The sequence below is a fragment of the Delphinus delphis genome, chromosome 8, assembly GCF_949987515.2.
Source record: "Delphinus delphis chromosome 8, mDelDel1.2, whole genome shotgun sequence".
In the NCBI taxonomy this organism is placed as follows: Eukaryota; Metazoa; Chordata; class Mammalia; order Artiodactyla; family Delphinidae; genus Delphinus; species Delphinus delphis.
Genome location: NC_082690.1, coordinates 85,784,508 through 85,803,887, shown reverse-complemented (window position 1 = coordinate 85,803,887; position 19,380 = coordinate 85,784,508). Strand labels below are relative to the sequence as shown.

Sequence of the window (19,380 nt, the reverse complement as noted above, 5' to 3'; positions counted from 1 at the left end):
ATGTGAGTACAGCAGATTCGTGGGAATATTTAAAGCATAATTTATCCCTAAAGAAAAAAGCATTGGACAATGCTAAAGAAAAGGGCCACAGTGAAATTGAGGAAGTATCCTAGAACATCATCACATCATCACAGTAAATGCCACCAGGCATCCACCCTGTATCTATTTGTGTTTTATTTGCATTGCTGGTGTGAACTTCAGTATATTAGGCTGGAAAGGGAGATTTCATTTCTTTATGCTTGAACTGGCATGGGGAGAACCTTCCCATGTGAAGCAGAAAATGCTCTTAAAACATTTTCTTTTTGGGGAACCTTTATTAAAGCTCAAAGACAAATAATTTACAACTAGAATCACTGCCCTCTGGTGTTGCTTATCAAATAATAAGTGAGTCTTCATCTCACTGGCAAGGCAAAGAAAGAATAAACTGAAACTGTTTTTGAGCTAATATTTCTGACAAATCCTCAAGGGCCCCTACTAAGAAAGTAGTGATTCATCCTCCAAGCTCTCTGATGCTTGTCCTCCTCCTGTCCCACCTGCCCCACGACAACTAGGAGGCAAGGTGTGATTAGATTCTGAAACCTGGCGGTGAAATCTTGGTGTCTTAAAGGAAGGTGCACCCTTAAGGGTCTATGGCGGTCCTTTCTTCTAAATGACTGAAGGTACAAATACATAATATTCTCATCTTGAACTCATTGTTAACTCTTTCCTGGAAAACACTCTTTCTAAGGTGACATTGGTTTGGGTTCAGAAGTTTAAGTATCTGTATTTAGTTGAGAGAATGCCAAATTGTTTTGCTTTCAAAATCCTAGCTCTCGCATCTATCTTTCCCACTTATATTTAAACATTACCTACAGACCTACAGACTCTAAAACTGCCTGCAGTTATGGTAACTAACGAGGCCATTGTGCTATAAGGACCTCCCCCTCACCCACCCCCAGCCATGTTGCTAGTGGAATAGTGTCTTTTCCTTTTAAAGTTCTTATCTTCACAAAAAACTAGAAAATTAGAAGCTACATATGCAACAAACCTGGTGGAAAACAAGAAGAGTTTTAGAATGACAGCCTGGTACATGAACATTTATTAATTAACCTCAGTAACCCTAACCTCTAGAATGGATACTAAGCCATAAAAACAACTTCTGATTATTCTGCACCAAGAGAATAATCTATTCTCAGAGGCTACATTCACACAATCAAGTACTTTTTGCTGACAATGTGATGGAACTGCACCTTTTAGTTTTTCCACAATTCCATTCAACGTTATTTCCTTCCTTTCTTCCTTCTCTCCCTCCCTCCTTCCTTCCCTTCTTCTTCTGTTCATCTTCTAATCCAATAAAATATGCTATTGATATTTTTGGTGAACTCTAACCTAGTTTTGTGATAAAGTGGGGCCCTGTGATTAAAAAAAAGGACAAGTGTAGGTTCCGCTGAAGGTCCAGTCTAGAATTCTGATGTGCTTCAGCGTATGTTGAATTTTACATTAAATGAGTTGGTCCTCTTATTTCTATTTGAAATGTTCAAAGTGAAACTTCCTTGAACGAGAACGTTTGGTCAAAGAGAAGTGACCAAGTCTGAAAATTCACTGGGTTAACCTCTGGCAAAAATAAAATGCAATGAAGCACTGTAAACTTGGAGAAAGGATGCCTTTCTAATAAAACAAACACGTTAAAACCTCAGCCTGGTACAGTAATTGCATTTTATTCATGCACCCGGCTGTTGTTATTTCTGAACCTGATATTTAAATAATCAAAGTGACCTAAACAGAATGAGAAGGCAGGTAGAGAGGGTGGGAAAACAAGAACAGGAAGGTCAGTGGGAACATTTAGGGAAGTCAATGCCTCACCAGCTGGGTGGGGAGTGATGGGGTCTGAAACTGACCCCGCCCCCTCCTCTTCTACAGATTAAATGCAGGGCACGGGGAAAGGCATCATCTTGTCAGTGGGTATTTACTGACAGAGGAGTCTGTATATTGCATATTTTTAAGCAAGAAAAAGGGCACAGAACAGTGTGTACATTGATCCCATTGCACAAAATAAAGTAAGGCAATACAACAAAAAACATGTGTTGATACATGTGAAGATACATGTGTGTTGTCATATGCATAGTAAAAAAGTCTGAGAGAGACACACACTGAGTTATTCAAGGCCATTTGAGGACTGGAGTGGGTGATGGGGTATCTGGGGGAGGATGGACTTTGACTCAACTTTATACATTTCCGGGAAGAATATAAAGGAAGGAGGGAAGGAGGGGTGTGATGGGAGTAGCGGGGGGCATCTCGGTTAAAGGCAATGGCAGTCACCGCAGTTGGTTAAAACAACCTTCCCCTATGGCTTCACTGCATTGCCTCTGGGTTGCCTCACCCCCTCTGACCACCTTCCTTAGCATCTCACTCTGGGAGGAAAGAGGAGAAAGTGGCTAAGTTCACATCTCCCTTTATAAGCCACAGCTCCTGTGGCCCGCTGTGAGCTGCCTTGGCAGACTTCCGACAGGCAGAATTTCTGGTGGTCCCGGGTAGGGTGATATTCCAGGAAAACCCCACAGGTCACACCCTGATTCCGGTGTGGAAAGCACAATCTCTGTGTGGCATGGGGGGGATCAGGAAAAGAAAAAATGTAAGAATCAAATCAGTTTGACAGTTTAAAGAAATGCTTTATATAATGGTTGGAAATGGGAACAGGGACCACATTTTCCATGCAGAAGACAAATGCATTGTGCCATTCTTTCTTTTTTGGTCAGAAAAAAGAAAGAAGTAAGTGACGTTCGAAAACAAAAGAATATCCTGGCACTAGTTTCAAGGGAGAGTCCTGAACCACACTTCATCAGATTCCTGTACAAGGGAAGCACAGCTAACCAGAGCGCCAGATGGTTTGCCTTTTCGCCCAGCATTTCTGTAGGACTCCACCTACAGCCCTTTGATATCCAAAAGGAATTTTCCCTGATCTGAGTGGCAGCACTTTAGGAAGCCAGCATCACACACAGAAGGACCGAGTGGAGACGAGGCTCAGAACAAAAGTGGGATGAGGAGGAAGGAGGCTGCACATTGATGTATAAGATGTGAGATCTCCAGGTGGCATCACAGCACACTAAGGCAGCGCCGACGGCTTGGAAATAACCCCCAACACCAACCTTTTATAGGTGCTGAAAAGGTCTGCACGAGGGAGAAACTAAACAGTTGAGTTTCCCTGGAGCATAAAGACAACCTCAGGCTGATTTTTATGATGAGAGATTTATTACTGTCTTGATTTTCCTGGGAGAGGTGGATGTGTAATATCTGGACTCACTGGCACAGACTGAAGCCCTGAAACTTATCAAGCGAGTCAGGGCAAGAAAATGAGGGGACTCTCCAAGACAAGCAGCGTTTCAGAAACCTGCCACCCTCGTGGACCTGGTGCTACAAATCAAGGCAATTCACCCCCAAATGAGAAGAATCTCTAAGCAAACATCAGCTCAATCTGCATAGGGTTTTTCTCAGGCCCTGCACAATTCCATAAGCACAGAGGGCAGACGAAGTGAAACACAGTAATTCAGGCAAGGGCGTAAGGCACTACCTAAAGAGGTAGGTAGGACCTTTCCGGGACAGAGTAGAGAGAAGAGTGGGTGGTGGTCTGAAGCACACTGGTGTGCGAGCCTGTGCACGTGTGTGCGCGCACGTGTGCGCTGGGCTTGGGGGTGCTGCTTGGCAGGGAAGGCTTCTCACCATTTCTCTTCCATGCCTCCTCCTTTGTCACTTTCTGCTGTGCCATTACATTCTGGGGTGAGCGCCTCCCCGAGCTGGGCTTCCCTGATTCGTTGCTGATGACAGAGCCATTCTCACTGGGCGACCTGCTGGAGGTAACCATAGCAACAGGGAGACGGTAAGTTTCAACTAGAGCAGCCTCCTCTCAAGGTTATTTTATTCGCACAGTTTGTGTCTGCAGCCTTTCATTCTGGTTTTATCCACAAAGAAGACACGATACAGGAAAAGGAAAAAAACACACCCAACACACAGCATGGGTTAAGGACCTGGCTGTTGTGAAGTGTGTTTCCCAGTGCTGGGCTCCTCAGAGAAGTTCAGTGAGTGCAGCGCTCCATTCCCATCTCTTTTTCATGAACCCCCAGTGACCAGGGACAAGACAGTGATGGCGTTTGGAAGCGTGCCCTCTTTTTAAAACGCGGCACTTTGGATAGTGTTGCAGAGTGTCTGATTCACATGGCATCTTGAGGGACATGCATAAAACATGGTTCTCTTCGGCTGGTCTCTTTACAGAATATAGCTTGACTCCTAAAGATTAAGTCACTCAAGCTAACTGGCAACCACTTACATTTGAATCTACCAATTCGAGCTATTCATTCATTCAGGAAAGACTTTATGTGCACCTCCTCTGTGGATTTGTGTCAGGTATACAGGTATATAGCGATATGAAGACACCACCCAGGCGCTCCAAAAGCTCTCCACCACGAGCACCTACCATGCGCCAAGGACTGTGCTGAATGCTTCCAAACTGTTAATGCATCCTTATGACAACTCACTGACGTGGTGACTATCACCTCTGTTAGCAAGTGAGGAATTTCAGGAGGCGGGGTGTTTTGTCCAGGACAGAGTTGGGAGTGGCGGATCAGCCCTGGAAGCCAGGGCTCCCCCTGCGGGTAGGAGCTTTCGCCACAGGCCAGCGCCCCTTCCCTTTCTGTCTCCTACAATGTCCCAGATGAGGCAGGCCTTACACAGGGCAAGCCACAGGGCCTTCTCGCCTTCCACTGGGGCCACTCACTGGTGTTCTGGAACCTGTGGGAAAATGGGCTCTTGGGAACCCCTGCTAAGGCTCATGCTCCTTGGATCACATCAGCCTGTGGGTGGGCTGAGCTAGAGACCCACTGCCTTCCCCCCTGTGGGAGACAATCAGGAAGCAGCTACGCAGAGGTTCACCAAATCCCTTGTTGTTCTGATGTCAATTGTCCAAATTCAGCACCTACTGGCATCTGGCCCCTACAATGGAAAATTGACTGGAATAAAATGCAGCCCTTCAGAAGACCTACATAGACATTTCTCCAGAGAAGACACACAGATGGCCAAGAGGCACATGAAAAGCTGCTCAACATCACTAATTATTAGAGAAATGCAAATCAGAACTACAATGAGGTATCACCTGACACCAGTTAGAATGGGCATCATCAAAAAATCTACAAACAATAAATGCTGGAGAGGATGTGGAGAAAAGGGAACCCTCTTGCACTGTTGGTGGGAATGTAAATTGATAGAGCCACTATGGAGAACAGTATGAAGGTTCCTTAAAAAATTAAACATAGAATTACCAGGTGACCCAGCAATCCCACTACTGGGCATATATCTAGAGAAAACCATAATTCAAAAAGACACATGCACCCCAGTGTTCACTGCAGCACTATTTACAATAGCCAGGACATGGAAACAACTTAAATGCCCATCGACAGACGAATGGATAAAGAAGATGTGGTACATATATACAATGGAGTATTACTCAGTCATAAAAAGGAACGAAATTGGGTCATTTGTAGAGATGTGGATGGAGACTGTCATACAGAGTGAACTAAGTCAGAAAGAGAAAAACAAATATCGTATATTAATGCACATATGTGGAATCTAGAAAAATGATACAGATGAACCGGTTTGCAGGGCAGAAATAGAGACACAGATGTAGAGAGCAAATGTATGGACACCAAGGGGGGAAAGCGGGGGGTGGGGGTGATGGGATGAATTGGGAGATTGGGATTGACATATATACACTAATATGTATGAAATAGACAACTAATAAGGACCTGCTGTATAAAGAGATAAAATAAAATTCAAAAAAAAATGCAGCCCTTGACCCATAAGTAAGCAGCTTCTTAAGTGGAAGCTGCGTATCCTGGTGGATGCTCCTCTACCTCCTCCTCCCATCCCCCTCTCATCCTCTGGGAATTTGGGATTCTCAGTCCTGTACACTTTTGTGCACTTTAGCACCCTAAAAACCACGCACAATGAAAGTGCCCGCTCACAACCGTGGGATAAGGCAGAGTCAGCCACGAGCGTTCCACAGAGCACCGCTGGGGCCACGAGAGATGCTCCCCGCCAAGGACGCACAGACAAGCACGAGTCTGGGAGATGTCAATCACTATACTCCCTCTTTGGATATTCCTACGGCACATCAGCATATCAAAGGCTCTCATCAGTCCTGTCAGAAAGAGACTCATCTTGTTGTGTTTAATTCAGCACTTCCCCGTTTGTTTGGCCACAATCTCTTTCACCATAAAAGCAATACAAAGAACGTAGTTCAGGAAAATATGAATGAGGCATTAACTAGTTGACCACTGAGTGCTGGGTGTGCAGACACACACACACCTTTGGATCGTTTTCAGAACCTCACATTTAATGATCCCTACTCTTCCAACCGGCTTCCTTGGCACAACGAGGCTTTCACTGAGGTCCCGAAGGAAAGGCTCCTTGCAACCTACTTCACATGCACAAAACATTTAATGGTTTTTGTAGCGTTTGCGTACCCTTTCCCTCATTTGATCCTGAAACAATTTGCTCGCTATTACTCTGGCTCCGAGGAAAGGTATGAATGAACACATTTCTGTAGGGGAAAAAAAAAACCCATCTTGCTTTTATTCTTTGCATCAGCTTATAGATTTATGTTTACATGGACCTGTCAACTCAGAATTTCTGGTCAAAAACAGAGAGTGAGATCTACGTATGTGCGTGTGTGTGTGTGTCCACTCACGACAGTAACAAAAATGTCTTTGAAAGCAAGTGTCACCTGAGAGGTTGCAGTTTAAGTCTATTGAACTCAGCAGTCCCCGTTCTGAGTATGGGTGTACATGGATCCTGGAAGAACAATCTTGGGGGTGGGGATTAATCAACTGCTGAACAATCATGACCAATCCCTGCACTGAAATACCCATTGCGAATGGCTGGTGCTTCTCTATCCTTGCTCGTTAATCCCAGTCATGGAACAACAAAATAGCCATCGCCAAAAGCCTACACAAGGAAAAGGACCTGAAACATCATCTGGTTGTCTGCAATGGCTGAATCTTCATTTTTCCTTCAGTTTTAAAACAAATTTTTTAAAGATATCTTAATGACCACCAGATCACTGGCTTCCCCTATTTTTCACCTGCAAAACTTTTTGGACCATCTAACGGCCCCATTCTGAAGGGTTCTGCTCTAGCGGGAACGAGGAAACTGAAGTGGCAAGTTGGGGAAGCTAGAAACATAGATGCGTGATGGGCTTGCTCTTGGATGTGGCATCCTAAAATCTTCCCAAATGATCAGAGATTCCTGTGATCAACGGAACTTGAACAGAGGAGATGTTTCTCCCACAGCTATGGCAAGGATATAGCCAGTCTTTAATAAAAGTCTATTGTTATGGTAAAATTATGAAGCAGATGGAGAAATCATTCAATAGGGTAGGCATTGTTTTCTTTATTTGTATTTGTTTCATAAGCTAATATTTCTTAATAAAAATCTGAGGTTAAGTATTTAAAGTTGATTAGCAAGAATAGACTCCTTGCAAATTCAAGAAACAAAATAACAATTTTTTTTTTTTTTTTTTTGCGGTCTGCGGGCCTCTCACTGTTGTGGCCTCTCCCGTTGCGGAGCACAGGCTCCGGGCGCGCAGGCTCAGCGGCCGTGGCTCACGGGCCCAGCCACTCTGCGGCATGTGGGATCCTCCCGGACCAGGGCACAAACCCATGTCCCCTGCAGTGGCAGGCGGACTCTCAACCACTGCGCCACCAGGGAAGCCCCCTAAAACAATTTTTTTTAAAGAAATCTTTGCACAATTTAAACCACTCAACTAGAATGGGTGGAAAAGTTTCTATTCTTCCTGGCAGTGCAGTGCTATGTTCATATTCTAATTTTAGTAATTCTATTTATTTCTTTTCAGTGTCCTCTAAATAGGTGATAAACTGTTAGCATGCCTTTATGGTAGTACTTGGCAAAGATCATAATGAGAATAACTACTATAGATAATACTACTTGCCAGTCAACTCAGATAAATCATCCATCGCTTCTCTGTATGTTTCAACTTCATGCTGGGGTGGACTGTTGCAGTTAAGGTCCCAATTTGTTCACACCTCCCAGTAACCAAGCTTAGGGTAGTCCCCTCCCACACTGACTCTGGACTTGACTATGTGTTTTGCTTTGGCCAACAGGACAGTAGCAAACATGATAAGAGCAGAGACTTGAAGCCTGTTTGGGGCTTCTTTTCTTACTGCTCTTGGAACCCTGTAACCACCTTGTGAGAAAGTCAGTGCTAGCCTGCTAGAGGGTTCAAGACCACATGTCAAGAGGTCCCAGTTACCTGGCCACCCCAGACAAGGCTGTCATCAACAAGCCAGCCCAGCAGGCCTTCCACCTGACTAAAGATGCATGAGTGAGCCCAGCTGAGATCAGCCAAGCCTAGCTCAGACTAGAAGAACCACCCAGCTGAGCTCAGCCTAAACTGCGGACCCACCAAAAATCATGAGCTAAAGAAATGGTTGTTGTTTTAAGCTGATAAGCTTTAGAGTGGTTTGTTAGAGGGCAACAGATAATTAATCCACATGCCCTCAACATTCTTTCCCACACAAGCTGAAATCCATCCCTGTTTCTCTGTACCTCTTTCTTAAGTACCAAGATCTCCTAGAGAAAAGCACAGAGCCTTGCTGCTTGACTCCAATGCAAAATTTATATATTTGATACAAACAATCCTTCCTTCTCCTGCAAAGACTCCCCTCTCTTGGCTTCTCAGATTCCACTGTTGCTTCGCTCTCCTTGTGCCTTTCTTACTGATGCTTTTCAGACTCTTTTGCTGATCCATCTTCATTATCTGGACCTCTAATCATTGCAATGTCCCAGGGGTCAGTTCTTTGATTTCTTCTCTAGCTACACTCTCCTAGGTGCCCATCTAGTCTCAGAGCTTTTTATAACCAAACGCTGACAGCTCCTACATTTATATTTCTACTCTGGACCTCTCCTCTGAACTCCAGACTCATATGGTTAACGGAGCTCTCAACATCTCCACTTGCACGTCTCATGAGCATCTCAAACTTAACATACCCACATTCATACTCTTGATCGTCCCCTACGAACTTCTCCTCCAGTCCTCCCCAGCACAATAAATGGCAAATTCATCCCTCTCTATTTCCATACCCCACAACAATCTATCAGCAAATCTTGTCAGCCCTTCCTTCTAAACATCTCTAGAACCCAATCACTTCTTCCACTCTTGCAATAGCTTCCTAATGGGTCTCTCTGCTTCTATTCTGCTTCTCTACAGTCTACTTCCACATGGCAGCCATAGTGAACCTTTAAAATTGCAAGTCACATCCCATCACTGTTCCTCTCAAAACCTTCCAATGACTTCTGATCTTTATTCACAACAAAATCTCAAGTCCTGACTTTGGTCTATAAAGCCTGCCATGCTCAACCTCAGGCAGCTCCTCTGGCCCACCTGCTACCACTTCCCCCCTCATTCATATCAGCCTCTTTGGCCTTCGTGCTCTTCCTTAAGCAAGTCAAGAAGTTCCCTCCCCTGGGCTTTGTACACACTGTTCCATCTGCTTGGAAAGTTTTTCTGCAAGATAACCTCAAGGCTCACACATCATTTCAATCAGGTCTTCCTCAAATGTCACTTTATCAGAGAGGCCTTCCCCAACTTCCTGCTAAAATAGCCTCATGTTCCCCTCTCCAACTCTGCATTCCCTTACCATGCTTTGGTTTTCTTCTTTGTACTCATCACTGCCCAACCTACTATATTTCTATTTCTCTATTTGTTTATTGTCTATCTCTCCCTACCAAACTGTAAGCACCACGGGAGTAGGAACTTTATCTTGTTTACTGCAGTATCCCTAGTGCCTAGTAGACAGCAAGCAGTCGATAAATATGTTAGGTGAAGGGAGGGAAGGAGGGGGAGAGGATGTAGCTTTTCCAGCCGCCACTGTGGCCCCAGGTAAGGTTGGCAATGGGAGCTGGTTCAGCCAGACAACAGGGCTGGCCAGAGAGTTCATTACCTCTTTGTGAGCCTATTGCAAAGTCCTAACAGGCTCCTGCCCTCCAGCCTAACCTCTCCCATCTATCATCCACATTGCCGCTGGAGTAGTCTTTCTAAGATACAGGCTGGACATCACTGTCTCCCTGAAGAACTTTCAGTGCCTTACCAATGCCTAGAGAATAAAGGTCAAACTCCTTAGGCTGGCAGTTAAGACCCTCCACAGTTTTCATCTATCTTCTGGTTTCATCTTTCACTATAACCCAAGCACTGTGAGCTCTAAGCCCCAGCGACACTCATTATTAAGTGAGCATGGATGTCCGTATCTCTCCTGGCTCTGCCAGCCTGGATCCCTTTATCTCTTCCCACCTATGGGCATCCCACTTGCCCTTCAAGGCTTGGCTACAACATAACCTCCTCCACGACATTTTCCCTCATCAGAATTAAATTCTTCCTCCTCTCTTTTCCCCAGGACTTGGTTCAGACTCCACTGTGGGCACCCGCCCATCACGTTTGGTATTTCAGCAATTTCTGTCTTTCCATCAGGAGATGCTCGGGGTCAGGAATCAATCTTAAACCTTTTTGTAGTCCTCCCAATGCCTGTCAAAGTGCTCTGTAAAAGCTCAATAAATGGTTTTTGAACTAAAATCATAAGCTATAGAGAAATTGCCAGATAAAATACAACTATCCTGAACCAAAGGCACTGCTCTTGAGATAAATTAAAAATATAAGTGTGACATCAGTGCCAAAGTTGTTATAACAAATCTAAGAGCTAAACCTCTTCCGTTGGGGTTGATCAGGCATCTAAAACCTTACGAGTGGCTCATGAGAAGCAGGTATTGTGATTCTTATCGTCTCCCTTAGTCTCCTTCTCAAATATTCAAAACAAGCACGAAGGGGAATTTTTAAAGAGAACAGAGGAATTAACTTGAGGGCTTCAGCTGTTCTCCCCATCCATGATTTCTCTTGCTGACACAGAGAGGCAGAAGCTGGCCCCGTGCCTACCTCTTTCTGGTTTCGATGGATTTGGCCGTCTTGATAGTACTTCCATCCTGAGGGGCATCCCTTTCCTGAGAGGCAGGAACATCTCTAACGGGCAGTGGGAGGACCACCGTTTCCTGAGTCACGGGGATGACCTCTTCGTCCACCCCTTGCTGGCCCAGGTGCTGCTTGGCATAATCAAAGCCCTGCACAGGCTGCAAAGAGGAAACAGATTTGCAGTCACGTTTCTGGCAAAGCAAGACGCTCACAGCAGCTTTAAGAGAAGACAGGTGGGAAAGTGCACGTGCTGGGACCATACTTAGCTTTCTGAGGAACAAGAGTTAACAGAAATCTCCATCATAATTTCTGTCTCTGCAAAATCAAAATCCGTGTTAATTCCACCTATAGCTCCAGAATCTCTATAGCTAAGACTCAGAAAAATGACGAGTATAAACAAGATGCAAATACGTGTGTGAGGACAAATACTTTCAAGGATTTTAGACCACTTGTTTTAAGTCACAGGATACTGCTAATTAGAAGCTCTTAATTGCTACATTAAACAGGTCCCGCATCTTCTCCTACCTAGGAATATTTTGTCATCCCTTAAAGCCTGTTTAATAGCAGGTGTGTGGCCTTGCCAAGTCACTTGAACTCCGAACCTCAGCTGTCTCATCTGAGAAATGAGGATAATCCTATCTGCTTTACCTCCACCACCCTTGAGTATGAAAGGGGATCACAGATCTGAAAACAGAGGGAGGAAATGTGCTACCATATGCGAGGCAGCACAATTATTAATAATAAAATGGAATCTATGGAATCACTCTTTAATCCAGACCTCTCCCTTAAGCAGGCTGGCTCTCCTATAATTCATCACTGAAAAATTAGCAAGGCTTTTGTTGTACAATGTCTGAAATCCCAAGTGAATAGGGCAGCTGTGAGCAAAACCCAACAGACATTTATTAGTGGGGTAATGAAAAAACCAAGAAGCATATTTAAACAATTCCTGCGAGTGTCTCTATTCTGCTTGACACCCCAAAACAGCACAACACAGATCTGAGGCAGGACGATGGGGAGGTTAAGGTCAGCAGCTCCGAAAGCAGACAGCCTGGATTCAAATCCTGGCTCTGACGTGTATTAGCTGGGTGACCTTGGGCAAGTTACTGAAATTCTCTGCACATGTTTCCTCACCTGTAAAATGGAGAGAATAACAGCGTAAGCAGGATCAAACGTGTATGTCTGTGAGCGTGATATTTAACTACCCTCAAAGGGAGGCTGTGTAGATTACATAAGTAAATTCAAGTCCAGCATTTAGCTAAGTACCTGACACACAGCAAATGCTCAATCAATATTAGCTAATACTGCTTTCCTGCCTACTAAATCATAGGCCAGGTGAAATGGACATCAGTGGATTCTCCTTAAGAAAATTTGGGATGAAACTTCTATTGTTTGGGTTCTATCAGCACTTGATATGCTCAGAAGTGCCTCTTTCAGCAGGTAACTTAGCTAAGAATTGTAACAGGAAGGCTCCAGCCAGATTTAATGGTCTAAGACCCTGGCCCAACCCATCAAATAGTGTCTCAGAATAGGATGAAGTTTTCTTGCTAAATCCAGCAAAGCTTCCTTATTTCAAGCTGTCTGTAGTATAGCCACGGACAGTTCCCTGGATAAATCACTCTGGGAGGTGTGGCCACTGGTCCCTCTTCTCTGAGACACTCACACTCTGACCCACGTGGTAACCACTAAAATTCTATGCTAAGATCTGGGAATGTGCTTCTGAAATAGTGTTTGTTCATTTCCCTCCCCTCCCTTGGTGGTACATGAAATACAAAGGAGCCTTCAGAGGATGTGCTGATGTTCCCAGAATACTGACTCACCTGCTTCTCCTACAAACAACTGATCACCAATTGAACTCAACTGAAATGTTTCTGGAAGCTGACCTTTTCTCTCCAGGTCCACTGTTGTACGGACCCTGCCCTGGTCTTGTTACTTCCATTCTGCTCCTTTCCAGGCCCACCCTTGACAAGCCTCCAAAGTTACCTCCCTTAGAACCATGTCAGGTCATCATCACTACCTCATGAAAAACACTCCATGGCACCCAAACCCTTTGGCAAGGCACCCAAGACCCTTCACATTCTGTCTGAACCCATGTGCCCAGCCTCATCTCCTGTTGGTCCCTTTTATGCCATACCCCCATCCTCCCATTATCCTATTCAGTTTTGCTCCAACTCTAGTTATTGAGCACTGGCTTGTGTCAGGGACCGCGCTTGGTGCTGGAAACATAAAGGTGAGTAATAACTGGCCCCCTACCCTCAAGGAGCTCACAGTTTCAGCTTCACTTGATATTACTGGTACAGTATCGAATACGTTGCATAAATTATGTCATTTCATCCTCACTGTAGTTCAAGGAGGTAGGTATTGTTATGGTTCCCCATTTTAAAGATGAAGAAACTGAGGTTGAAAGGTTCAGCAGCTTCCCCAGGCTCACACAGCTGGTCTATGGTAGAGCCGGGATTTGAACCCAGTACTATATGGCCCAGAGCCAGAACACCCAACCACTGCTTGATGGTTCTTCCCACGGCCTCTCCTCTCCTTCTGAAGCCTGCCATCTTGGTTGGGCATCTTCTACCACACTTGGCCTGGCTCCTGTGTTGAGCCTCCTGGCCTGTATGTGAGGTACTGGGAGTCTGCACTGGCGGCTAAGATGACCTGAGAACCTAGTGAGGAAGACGAGCAAGCTCTGGCTTGCCCCCCTCATCCTCACTCTCTCTGAACTTGGCCTCTCACCCTTCACACTGGGCTGAAGTTGCCCGCTAGACACTTCAGGAGACTGGGTTGACGGTGGGTGAGCAGGGAGACATTAAGGAATAACAAGCTTAAAAGGCGGCCCTTGTTATTAGGTTAATAAGAACAATCCCTGTGCATGTTCAGTACTTACAGCCTGCAAAACACAGACACCTCACTTCATTCTCACAACAACCACATGGGGAAAGCAGGGCAAACAGCACAGTCTTCACTTTATAGGTAAGAAAACAAAAGCTCAGAGAGGTTCGGTGACTTGGCCAAGATCACACAGCTAAGTGGTGAAAGACTCAAGACTAGTACCTTACTCTTCTGACTGACAGGATAGTGATCTTTCAACCTCCAACTTGAAAATCACCTGAGATTAACTAACTGCCCACGGGACACACACTAGTGACCCCTAACACCGTTAATACAACATCATGAAACATTTACAGTTGCTTTAATGAGTTTTGTAAAATTATCAAATCAAAATAATCTCCAACAATTTCAAAGGTAAACATGTTACCCAGATCTTTTAAGAAGAAAGCATGTGTAATAATAACATCAACTTATATATAATATTTATTCTGTACGAGGTACACTCAAAGTAATTCACATAACTCACTTAATCCTCACAACAACCTGTAAGTGAATACTGTTATCACCCCCATTTCACAGATGGGAAAATTGAGGCACAAAGAGGTTAAGTATGGTCATATAGATAATATGTGAGAAACAGGAGACAGCTGGGCATCTTTAGGGGGTGACTAAAGCAGACCCATCCCAAGCAGAAGGTCATGCCAACCAGTGCAGGCCCTCCAAGCTCACTCTGCACCTGGATATGGCCCTAACAACTTTCTCTTAAGGTGGCCTGTTCCAGGGGATCATGTTCTCTTCAGTTGAAGGGAAAACCTGGGGAAAGGCTATGAATCCAATGACAAAGAGGAGGGAAAAGTGAACTAGGAAGAAAGGAGGCGATAAAGGCATGACGCCTGGCCCTCCTCCTGCGCTGATCATTTTCTCAACCTTCTACCTGCCGAAGCCCGGATGACAGCAATGGTAATAGGGTTACATCTGTGGTACCTTGTCTCTGCAGAAGGGTGTGGGCGTGCACGGCTGGGTCTTGGCTCCCGGGACAGCCACACTCACCTCCTCTTAGGATGTTAAGTCTATTAGTGGGGCTCAGCAAGGATCCCCAGCCATGTCCTCTGGCACTGCAGCCCGCATCCTTACAGGCACAGTGGTGTCCCTGGAGACTAGGAGACCACCCTCCCGGTCTCTGGATTGGTGGCGAAAGCTAACTTTTTCATCCCGCCTGGTCCCTTGGCGTTCAATGAATTCTGCTCACACACAACGGTTCTGAGAAGTGATGCAGGCGGCTCTCTCCTCTTGCAAACACTGCAGTGCCCCTGGGTTGCAACGGGCAGGACTGCGGTAAGAACAGGCAGTTCCACCCCGCTGGTTTCCCGTGATAAAAGGGCTTTGGAAATCAAGTGCGTAGCCCAGTCTCATTGAGGGAGAAAACAACCACCATCAACCCACACAAGTGAACTCAATCATCTCATGGAACATAAATTTGCTTGATTTTCCACAGCAGCCGGGTATCTGTTGCAGCACAATGCACCGGGAAGGGACATAAAAGGGGCTATGAAAACCCACACACATGAATCTGTTCCAGCCTCAGACAGCTTTCCAGCCAGAAGATATGCTGAAATCATGTGCTGCCCAACTCATCTCGGCAAATTAGTAAAATTTTGGCTTCATCTAGCACACAAAGATGGCATTTACAACCTCAGTATGGCATGTTTTGCATTCCTGGACTCAGCTGCAATTAGATTCTGGTAATTACTGTTATGTCTGCAAGGCTCAGATTATAACCAAGCTAAGATGGAAATGAAATACCCCTTCTTGGAATAGTTTCATTTTTCACTGCTTGGGTAATTACCAACATCGTGCTGCGTCCGCGCAGCGGGTGGCTTTATGTCAACAGACACGGAACGACATGCTTTGGGGTTGGGCTCCTCACTAGACAGTGTCTCAGCAAGCCGCAGCTTCTCAACAGGTGACTCGGTTTAACAAACAATCAAATTCATTTGATTTCTTTTGCTGAAGCAAGGTATGATCATCCAGGAAGAACTAGACATGCCTGACTCCCAGCAAGGACGATCACTACGTCATGCATCCCAGTGGATGTGAAATTCCATTCGCTGTTTCATTCCTGCACAGGTAGACAAAGCTCAGATGTTCAGGGCTGGAAGAGGATCCTACCCACCAAATCTCAGAGCTCAGGAAGGGGTATAAAGTAGACACAGCCCAAAGACTCGGATATGGGCCTGAGTACCTCCCCCACTGCTGTGGAGTAAGTCCCACAGTCTCTCTTTCCTTTGGGTTTCTCTGCAGTGAAATGAAAATCATAAATGCTGCCCTGACTATAACCTACCTCACAGGGCTACTGTGATGCGCAAACAAGGTGACAGACCTAGGATAGCCCAGGATATTGTAAGGCATTATTTAAACACTGGGTATTACAGGTTATTATAGCCCCTTCGGGGACTATTGTGAAGGGAGCTACATGACTGGAGAATTAGCCTTTGGAATTTCCTCAGTTCATTCCCCTTCCAGTCACTGGAGATGGGTGGTACGGCCCTATGGAGGCTGTGGAAAGCGGCCGGGGCTCCCGGCCGGCCCTCAGGGGAGCCACTGAACTGGGGGTTGATGGCTGCCCGGCCAAGCATCTGTAGCTCGCCCGTCATGCAGCCTTTGAAGATCAGCCACTCCGGCCAGCGGAAGAAGGAAAATTTTGAGGGTCTGATGTGCCCCAAAGGGCCCTGAGTTAGGAGCCAAGAGACCTGGTTCTACTATCAGTTCTGCTACTTACTAACTGTGCCATTGTGAAGAAGTCACTTCTCTGTAAAAGGGAAGGTGTCCGATCAGATGACCTCTGAGGCCCCTTTCAGGTCTAGCTAGCAACTCGTTTTCTGTGCCTCTGTTTCCTCATCTGTAAAATAATGTTCTTCCTCAAAGGGTTGCTGGCAAGATTAGGGGTTGCTGGTATATGCAAAGCCCTGAGAAGCATTTAAGGCGAAGAGTGGGCGTTAGATGAGCATTAGCTATCGTGTCCTCATTATAAAAATAAAGGTGGCACGAGAATGCAAATATTCTAAAGAATACTGTACACTTGTAAGTGACTAAGATGGTAAATTTTATGCTATGTATATTTTACCACAATTTTTAAAACATTCAAATAAGTAAATAAAGGGTCTCCTTCAACATGAGGACTCATGAGGATGCTTCTGAAGGTACTTGCAAAGACCTCAAGAGCCATGACAGAAAAGGCAGGTGGAGCCCCAAGGGGCCAGGGCTCCTGCCCCTCTCCTCACAGCTTCCATCTCGTACCTTTGCTCTCTGGGGCAGGTTCATCATGGTGTCTGGCTTGAAGTCGTTCTTGTTCTTCCGGCAGAGCACGGCAGTGATGATGATAATGATGACCGTGACCACGGCAATGGGCGCCAGCACCGCGGCGATGATCCACAGGTTGTTGGGCGGGTTCTTCACCACGGCTGCAGGGAAGAGTAGGGGAAGCACATGACAAGGAGCTCAGGGAAGGGGAAAGCAAGCAGGAGATAAATGCCCTCCAGTCCCAGGTCGTGAGATGGTTGAGAGGGTCTGGGCTCAGAAAGGCTCTTGCCTTGGCAAGCTACTCAAAGTCTCTGAGCCTCAGTGTCCTCATCTGTAAAATGGGGCTACCACGTTGCAAGGCATCAGAGAGGCAAGGTACATGTGGTGCTTTGGTGTGGCCCCTAGTAGGTGCTCAAGAAATGTGAGCCTTCACTATGATGAAGAGGAGGAAGAGGAAGATGGATTGGTATCAAGTTTCCCCACTGGTAATGTCCGTGAGTCAAAAGAGAAGAGAGAAGCAATCTGAGGATTAGTACAGTGGGGCAGTCAGGCGGCAAAGGCCACGGAGAGATGACTCTAAATATTGTAGTTAAGTCACCCGCTGAGTGAGCAACGAATAAAACATACCTGAGTGGACGGATCTGCCCCGCCCCCTGATGGCTGGCTGGGGAGGCATGGAAATGCCTTGTCTAATCAAAACGATCCAGCTATTCTCAGAGCCAGAGTGAAATAGAGTAACGAAAGTGACTGTCGTAGGAAGAATGTGTTATTAGAACAGTAGGTGCCTCAAGGAGGGTGGGGCTGGCATTAATTAAGTTGCAAAGGGCCACAGGTTTGTGGTCATGCTCTACATCATGATAGGGGTTTGGGTCACACAGGTGTATACACTTGTCAAAACATCAAATGGTATAGTTAAGAGCTGTTCATTTCACTGTATGTTGATTTTATCTAAAACATCACAAATGAATATTGAACTCTAGGCAATGATATGCATACTGAAGTGTTTTGGGTTGAAGTCTACTGATGTTTGCAACTTACTTTGAAATACATCAAAAAATATGATGGATTAACAGATGAATGGAAAACTAGATGAACAGAGATGTGATTATTAAAATAGAGTAAAACGCTAATTGTGGAATTGAGGTGGTAGCAACATGGGTGTTCACTGTACAATTCTTTCAACATTTTAGTAAGCTGGGTTCGGAAAATGTGAAAAAAAAGAAAAAGCCTTTGATATGAGATGAATGAGTCCTCCCCCCACGATCCCAGGTGGGGAAGCTTTGGCAACACCTCAGTCCAATCAAAAGGACTGGAGTAAAGAAAACAGTAACCAAAATAATTGTTTATAGGAATAAAGAGTTATTGGAAGGGAGTGGGGTCTGCAGAAAATCTAGAAAAAGAGAACCAAAGATTTATCCATGCCAGGGGAGGGTACCCCGACCAGCAGACATGGGTAACCTGGCCGGATGGCAGGTCTATCTGGTGGGCAAGATGGCTGCAGCTGGCTGTTTGAGCTTGGTGATACTGTTAATACCACACAAGCTCTCTTCTCTCCCACTCCCTAGATGATCTCATGGACTCAAGGCTTAAAAACCATCTGTGCTGTTGCTGCTCATTTATATCTCTAACCAGGACCACTACTCTGAACTCCAGGTTCCTGTATCCACCCATCAACTCAAATCTCCAGTTGGATACTTAAGAAATGTCTCTAATATATCCAGAGCCCAACTCTCAACCCCCCCACCCCCAACCAAACCTGTTCTTCTTGTGATATTTTCCACTCCAACAAATGGCAACTCCTTCCTTCCAGATGCTCAGACCAATAACTTTGCCATCAATGTTGACCTGTCTCTTTTACTCTCACTCAATATCCTACTGAGCAACAAACCTTGTCATCTCCATCTTCAAAATATATGACTTCTTTCTATTGCTATAGTCCAAGCTACCAACATCTCTCACCTGAATTACTGCAATGAGCTCCTCCCTTGTCCCCTATAGTCTATTTGCAAGACAGAAGCTGGAGTGATCCTTTAAAAATTCAGATCACAACATTCTTCTGCTCAAACCCTCCAGAGGCTCCAACCCCACTAAGAGTAAGAGCCAGGGTCCTTATAATTTCTATAAGACTTTAAGTGATCTGCCCGACCAACCATCTAGTTACTTCTCTGCCCTTACAACTCTTCCTTCAACTCACTCTGCTCCAGCCTACCTCCCTCCTACTGTTCCTCAAACATGCAGGACATGCTCCTGCCTCA

The 19,380-nt window shown here is 45.4% G+C and overlaps 1 protein-coding gene across 1 annotated transcript in view; it reads right to left on the bottom strand.

The window, feature by feature from the left end:
- Window positions 1-19,380, bottom strand: part of KIAA1549L (KIAA1549 like) — a 137,185-nt gene that overhangs the window by 76,015 nt on the left and 41,790 nt on the right. Inside the window, exons 10-12 of the mRNA XM_060017373.1 lie at window positions 17,123-17,286; window positions 10,970-11,160; window positions 3,697-3,824 (exon numbers count right to left, since the gene is read on the bottom strand). Of these exons, the coding sequence (XP_059873356.1) occupies window positions 3,697-3,824; window positions 10,970-11,160; window positions 17,123-17,286 (483 nt within the window). The remainder of the gene's footprint in view (window positions 1-3,696; window positions 3,825-10,969; window positions 11,161-17,122; window positions 17,287-19,380) is intronic.